The sequence below is a fragment of the Diorhabda sublineata genome, chromosome 8 (genome assembly GCF_026230105.1).
Source record: "Diorhabda sublineata isolate icDioSubl1.1 chromosome 8, icDioSubl1.1, whole genome shotgun sequence".
Taxonomy (NCBI): Eukaryota; Metazoa; Arthropoda; class Insecta; order Coleoptera; family Chrysomelidae; genus Diorhabda; species Diorhabda sublineata.
Genome location: NC_079481.1, coordinates 318,827 through 326,991, shown reverse-complemented (window position 1 = coordinate 326,991; position 8,165 = coordinate 318,827). Strand labels below are relative to the sequence as shown.

The following is an 8,165-nucleotide window of genomic DNA, read 5'->3' as shown; positions in this document are numbered from 1 at the left end:
CGATAATATCGTAATTATTTATGAAAGATTTGGAGTAATTGATGGTTACGAGGAATCGTTTCTGGGTGAGATAAATGAAAAAAATCTATTTAGCAATGATGAATATTTATTATAAAATGAATAAAGTTGAAAATACAAAAAAAACGGCGAAAACAAAATGTGGAACAACAACTCGTTATATAATAAACATATCATCGTCGAATTGATGATAAAAGAAATTTTTTTCTTAAAAAAAATGTTTTAGTCAAATCATCAGCTTAATTCGGTATAATCAACTGTAAATTAATATAAAGAAAAGGGACCGGATTGGAATTATATCCACAAACAACAAAATTCAACTATCGAAAACAAAATTATAATTTTCTTTCGGAAATATCAAAATTTTTAAACAACGAACATCCTATATACAGACTTGGCAACACCGGATCGAAATTTCGTTCAAATTTTCGTAATCTACGATGTTGGTTTAATGGGAAAGGAAATTTTTTCCGAAATTCTACGATAAAATATGAAGATTTCGGTATATTAACGTGAAATAGTATACAGGGGGTGCACCGAAAGACATTTCTCAAAAATTGAACAAATATAATAATCGAAATTGAACGTTTCATATGAAAAACTGTGATTTATGACAAAAATCCCAAAAAAATTATTCATGAAACGAAATTTTTCAACTTTAAAAAGTCAACTAAATTCCGAACAACCTGTATATGAGCAAGTATCGAAATTTCCTTGACGATTTCGTAATTTTTGACGTCAGTTTAGCGGGAAAGGAAATTTTTTCCGAAATTCTACGATAAAATATGAAGATTTCGGTATATTAACGTGAAATAGTATACTACAGGGGGTGCACCGAAAGACATTTCTCAAAAATTGAACAAATATAATAATCGAAATTGAACGTTTCATATGAAAAACTGTGATTTATGACAAAAATCCCAAAAAAATTATTCATGAAACGAAATTTTTCAACTTTAAAAAGTCAACTAAATTCCGAACAACCTGTATATGAGCAAGTATCGAAATTTCCTTGACGATTTCGTAATTTTTGACGTCAGTTTAGCGGGAAAGGAAATTTTTTCCGAAATTCTACGATAAAATATGAAGATTTCGGTATATTAACGTGAAATAGTATACAGGGGGTGCACCGAAAGACATTTCTCAAAAATTGAACAAATATAATAATCGAAATTGAACGTTTCATATGAAAAACTGTGATTTATGACAAAAATCCCAAAAAAATTATTCATGAAACGAAATTTTTCAACTTTAAAAAGTCAACTAAATTCCGAACAACCTGTATATGAGCAAGTATCGAAATTTCCTTGACGATTTCGTAATTTTTGACGTCAGTTTAGCGGGAAAGGAAATTTTTTCCGAAATTCTACGATAAAATATGAAGATTTCGGTATATTAACGTGAAATAGTATACAGGGGGTGCACCGAAAGACATTTCTCAAAAATTGAACAAATATAATAATCGAAATTGAACGTTTCATATGAAAAACTGTGATTTATGACAAAAATCCCAAAAAAATAATTGATGAAACGAAATTTTTCAACTTTAAAAAGTCAACTAAATTCCGAACAACCTGTATATGAGCAAGTATCGAAATTTCCTCGACGATTTCGTAATTTTTGACGTCAGTTTAGTGGAAAAGGAAATTTTTTCCGAAATTCTACGATCAAATTTGTAGATTTCGGTATATTAACGTGAAATCGTATACAGGGTGCAGTAAAGAAATTATAAAAATAATTTTTTTTTTCGGCAACGGGAAAAAGGAATGTGATTTTTTACCAAACGAAAAGAAAGAAAAAATATACATATACAAGAGAAACCGAAATTTTCTTTTTTTTTTCATAAATATATATATATATGTATATATAAGTATAATACAATATAACTTTTCTCTTTTTGTACTATATCCACATCTAACTTTTGAATAAACCTATCGAACTATCTACCATCATATCACTATTCAGTATGTTGGTCGGTTATTTTGGCGTAAAAGAGTAAATAGGGCGTCGACGTCGAATTCGGTTTGTGGGCCAACTCTTCGATGAATTCTTGAGTCGTTAACGCCCTAACGTTCTCGTCGTCGCATTCCAACCACATATCTTCAGAGGAAGGCGACGACGCACAATTATTATTCGGATGCCATTTGTAATCGTGGACAATTTTACGCGAAAAACTGTTTATCACGTTTTCCACGACGTTTTTGTTGATTTTAACCTATAAAGAATCTTAATTGATATATTTTAATTCATAATTATTTGTTTTTTTTTCAAATGGAAAAAAAATTTCGAAAAACAAACGCAAAATATTTTTAAAATAAAAAAAATTGTACGTGAAAAATTCAAGAAACAACGATATTTTTTCGAAAAGTTTAAAAATAGAAAATATACTGAGAAAATTGGAATTTTTTAACAAAAAAAATGAAAAATATGATAAAAACCGTGCTTTGATTTTGATATTTTTTAAAAATTTTATTTTTTAAATCAGAGAGAAACAATTTCGAAAAAAATGCAAAAAAATTTTTAATATAAGAAAAAAGTTATAAACGAAAAATTTAAGGAAAAAATTCGGAATTTTAGATTTTTTTATAAGTTAAAATGAAGAAAATTCGAAAAATTTATTTTACGAAAAAATTTGAATAAATATACTGAGAAAATTGGAAAAAATCGTACTTTAATTTTGAAATTTATTAAAAATTTTATTTCTTAAATCCGAGGGAATCAATTTCGAAAAAATGCAAAAAAATTTATAAAATAAGAAAAAAGTAATACACGAAAAATTTAAAGAAAAAATTCGGTATTTTAGATTTTTTTATAAGTTAAAATGAAGAAAAATTCGAAAAATTTATTTTACGAAAAAATTTGAAAAATCATTTAATTTTAGAAAATGCACAAATTATTTTTTAGATGCTTCAAAATAGAAATTTTGGTGAAACTTATTTTATTTATTAATTAAAATTTCAAAAATCAACATTTAGAAAAATACGAACTTATCGTACTAATTGAGAGAACCACAAATTTCATTTATTTAAAAAAAAACCTTTTTATTTTGAAAATTTGAAAACTATTCTTTTTAAAAATTTCGAAAACAATAAGAGGATTAAAAAAATTTAGAAAAATAAAAAATATCCAAAATATAAAAATCTGACAAGTTTATACGAAAAAAATGAGAGCAAAAAAATATAGAAAAAAATATTTTATGAAATTTTTTTCAAAAAACTTCCAAAATAACAATTTCTAACACATTTTAACTAATTTTATAATATCCAAATAGAAATTTGTAATTAATTTCTAAAAAATAAAAAAAACTGCTTAATATCGAAAATAATGGTATTTCTTTGATTTTTTTTTGAAAAATACCGAAAAAAATTTAAAATAATCACCCAAAAAATAATAAAAACGTCAAATTAGGCTTATTGTTATGATTTTTTTTAAATACAACCTAACCTAACCTAAACAAAAAAAATATCAAGTAATTCTAAAAATTAAAAAAAAAAAACGAGTAAAATTTTTACTTTCCAGTTTTTCAAATTTTTTATAAACAACACAAAATTTCTAGTATTCCAAATATAAGTTTCCCATTTTTCAAATAATTTTTATCTTTAAATTTTGACCTATACAAATGAAAATGACAACAAATTATTAAAATAAAAAAAAAACGACCGTCGAAATGAAAATTACGTCACTTACCCCACAACAATCCATACTCTTGCAGGTCCTGATAGAATTGACGCTCCTAGACGTCAAACCGTTCCTGCTATCAATCAAAGAACCCCCCAACGATCTCGGTTTCAAAAATTTCAATATATTCAATGATTTTTCGCTACTGCTGGCCGATAAACTACCTTTCGGTAAATCCCTCGTACAATCCGTATAATCTTCCAAATGATCCGTAGCTTTGACGTACGCTATATAATGTCCGGATGCCATCGTACCCCCCAAATGCATTATAACGCAACACAATTTGTATCGGTGGATGCGCGATTGATTTTCTTCCACCTATAAGCCAAACGACCAAATATATTTTTCGGACAACCTGTATATAAACTCGTATCGAAATTTGGTTAACGTTTTCGTAATTTTCGACATCATTTTAGTTGGAAAGGGATTTTTTTTCGAAATTCTACGACCAAATATAAGAATTTTGATATTTTATTAAAACAGTATACGGGGTAAAGTGAGAAAGTTACAAGAATATATACCAAAATGAATTTTTAATAAAACGAAATTTGAATTAATTTAAAATACTTATTGGAAAAAGTGCAATTAGAAATAATAAACTGTAACAAACAAGATTTTTAGGGCCAATTACTTTTTAATAACCCTGTATATAAGCTCGTATCGAAATTTAGTCAACGTTTCCGTATTCTGCGATATCAGTTTAATTGATAACGAATTTTTTTGCGAAAATCTACGATCAAATATAGAGATTTTGATGTTTTATCAAAAACAGTATACAGGGTATAGCGAGAGAGTTGTATAGATTCATACCAAATTGAATTATCAATAAAACCAAGTTTAAAAATACATTATGAGGAATCAAACACAAGAGCAGGTGAAAAAATAATATAAATAGAATGATGAATGAAATTTTTTGTCACTTTAATCAAATTTTTAATGACAAATTCCTAGAACAACCTGTATATGAGCAAGTATTGAAATTTTATTGACGTTTTTGTAATGTTTGACTCCAGTTTAGTAGGAAAGGAAATTTTTTCCGAAATTCTACGACCAAATTTGAAGATTCCGATATTTTTACATAAAATAGTATATGGGGAGTGTACCGAAAGACATTTCTCGAATTGAACAAATTTAATGATCTAAAATTACAATTTTCACTTGAAAAACTGAAATTAAATAAACATAATCACACAAAAATGATAAAAAAACATTAAGGAATCAAAATTTTCCAACTAAAAATGTATAATAATTTTCAAACACTCTGTATATGATCTAGTATCAAAATGTCGTTGAAGTTTTCGCAATTTTTGACTCCAGTTTAGTAGGATAGGAAATTTTTTCTGAAATTCTACGACCAAATTAGAAGATTTTGATACTTTAACGTGAAAGAATATACCGGGAGCTATCAAAAATAAACAAATAAATCAAAATATCAATAAAAAACATTAAAATCAACAATGAAATTATTAAAAAAAAAAGATCTTACCTTACAACAACTCTCGCAAAAACATTCCAAAGCCAACGGCGTCGGTAGATAAGTATTAACTTTTTGTACGCCCATCGTAGACGTGGTGAACCTCTTCAATTGCAACACCATGATGTTAGGCAATTTCTCGAACAGCACTTCCCTGCTGGCCTCGTTGTAACGTTCGCAATTTTCGCAAAGATATTTATTGGAATCGCACAATTTCTCGGTAGTGACGCACGCCCTTCGAAATATATCGCTGACGTTGACGTCTTCGGCGTCTTCGTCCTTCAACGATATGGGCACGGGTATGTCGTAGAAAGGTTCCTTGCGTTCGGTGACGCCTTCACATTCCAAACACTTGGTGCGTCTCAACGTTATTCCTTCGAAATCTTCGGCTACGAAATTGTAGCAGAGTTTCCTCTTGGTGGAGCTGTTGGAGCCGTCCACCGAAGTCGCATCTTCGGCGTCGGTTATATGGGAACCGTTTACCTAAGGGATTATTGATAAATATTATTAATATTTTGGGAGATAAAGAGCTAAACTAACTTGCTCTTCCGTAATGGATTCTTTTGTTGATTTGTCTTTCTTTTTGAGGCTCTTTTTCCAAGAATTTCGAACGTTCCATATTTTGCTGCTATTTACTGTAGGTAGGGCTTCGGTTTCGGTGAGTAATTCGGGATTCTGTTGAACTTGTTGGGTTAAAACATCACAGGTTTCACGAATATTGTCCAATAAATATACAAGGAGTTCGTGAGCGTCCTATGAATTTAATAGCATTAATGTAGACGGAGATTTGGCAACCGTGTAACTTTCTAACTGAACTTAAAGTCGTCCAAATATTGATTAATGAAATTAGTATGATTTCCAAACATCTATTCACACACTCTCGCATGAACTCCCTTTTTTAATGAAATTTGACAAAAATTTTCAAAATTCAATAACACAAATGGTTACAGTCAACCAATATACAGGTGGATACGAAGTTTTAACTTTCTAGCTGAACTTAAAGTAGCCTAAATAAAAATTATCAAAATTTCTATGAGTTCCGTTCATTTTCAAGCATTTACTTGCATAAATTTAGTTTTTTCATAAATTTTGATGGATATTTTCGAAAATCAAAAACACAAATTGCTACAGTCAACTTATATACAGGTGGATACCAATTTTTAACTTCCTAGCTGAACTTAAAGTAGTTCAAATTTTGATTTACCCAAATTAATATGATTTCCAAGCAACTGCTTACAGTTCCTAGCATAAATTCATTTTTTTTATGAAATTCCATGATAGTTTTAGAAAATCAATACCAAAAGGAACAATAATCAACTAATATACAGGTGCATACGAATTTTCAGCCTTCTAGCAAATTAAAAGTAGTCAAAATATGGATTTTTCAAAATAAATTTAAATTCCACACACACTTTCATGAATTTCAATCTTTTCTAATGAAATTCAATGAAAATTTCAAGAATTTAGGTTCACAAATGTTCAATTACATTTAGGACACAACTCTAGACAAAATTTAAGTCACTTAGTTGAGTTAAAAGTGAATGAATCATCAATCTATCAAATTTAATACTTTCATTAAACAATCACAGGCAGGAATTCACTTTTTTGATGAAATTCAATGAAAATTTTTGAAACTCGATTCCAGGAGAAACAATAATCAACTAATATACAGGTGGGTACGAATTTTTAGCCTTCTAGCAAATTAGAAGTAATCAAAACATTGATTTTTGAAAATTAACATAAATTCCATACACACTTGCATGATTTCCAATCCTCTTAATGAAATTCAATGAAAATTTCTAGAATATAGGTTTGTAATTGTTCAAATTCATTTAGGACACAAATTTAGACAAGATTTGACTATTTTAATCCAAACAAAAGTGATTAAATCATCAAAATATATTAAATTTAATACGTTTACTAATCAATCACATGCAGGAATTCACTTTTTTGATGAAATTCAATGAAAATATGAAAAATGTAATAAAGAAATTAGGCACTAGATGTTAAAAGAAAACAAGTAAATATAAAATTTTAATGTCGATTATTATGAGTGGAAAAAAGTAATTTAATGACTTACTTGTTGATTGTTTCCTTCAAATATGGAATTGGCCTCCCTTACGGCTTGTAACAAAGCCACAGGTTGATAGGGATCGTTGGATTCTTTCATTTCCAAAGTGTGCATAGTCATAAATAATTCGTGTAATTTTTCAGTAACCACTTGCACTTTCGATTTGGGAATAATGTCACACGAACTGCCTAAAGATAACAAGTCTTTACTGCTCGTACTACGGGAACTCGGCCCCGTAATTGACCCAATATTTCTACCTAAAGACGACGTCTTGGCTTTAGTTTGATTCAATTTCGAACTGACTAGAGATAAATCGCCGATCAAATGATGTAAATTATGCAAGAACGTAGGCGCGAATCTCAAAGTATACAAAACACTATTCAAATAACAAGTATTTCCCATATTCGATAAAGTAGCGACCGGAGGATCTTGGGAAGAGTCCCCGTTGCTACGCTGCTCTCCTCTATAACCGTTCAACATTTCGTTAAATGCTTGTTTCTTAGCCGGAATGGAATCTTCTTCGAAGGCGTATTTTCTTTTCAGTTGATCGCTTGTTTTGTATTTTGTTTTTGTCAGAGATAATTTGTTGCGCATAGGAATCACATCATTCTCTAGAATTGTCATCTTCTTCAGTATTCCTACGAATAAAAAGGAGGAAATGATATAATTGGTCTAACATCCGAGTGCTAATAAGCATTACATACATGTGTGTTTGATGTTGAAAAACTGATTTAAAACACAAGTCAAAATTTAACTGTCAGCCGTCATCCGAAATGATGTCCTTTTCGTTGATTTTTTTAACATTTACGTTAAAAATAACTTCGTATAAACTAATCACTGGCAACTTTTTTAACGAAGGAGGTTCTACGGGGATAGGAAGACGTAAGACAACTGACATTATTATAGTTACGTCAGGTTAGGTAA

General features: G+C 29.1%; 1 protein-coding gene across 1 annotated transcript; it reads right to left on the bottom strand.

Moving 5' to 3' along the window:
* Window positions 1-88: 88 nt before the first annotated feature.
* Window positions 89-8,110, bottom strand: LOC130447387 (ubiquitin carboxyl-terminal hydrolase 1). The gene is made up of 6 exons (XM_056784183.1): window positions 7,946-8,110; window positions 7,251-7,879; window positions 5,711-5,923; window positions 5,183-5,653; window positions 3,706-4,014; window positions 89-2,233 (listed from the first exon to the last, which is right to left on the bottom strand). The coding sequence occupies exons 2-6, from the start codon at window positions 7,863-7,865 to the stop codon at window positions 1,976-1,978; spliced, it is 1,866 nt and encodes a 621-aa protein (XP_056640161.1). The 5' UTR covers window positions 7,866-7,879; window positions 7,946-8,110; the 3' UTR covers window positions 89-1,975.
* Window positions 8,111-8,165: the final 55 nt, after the last annotated feature.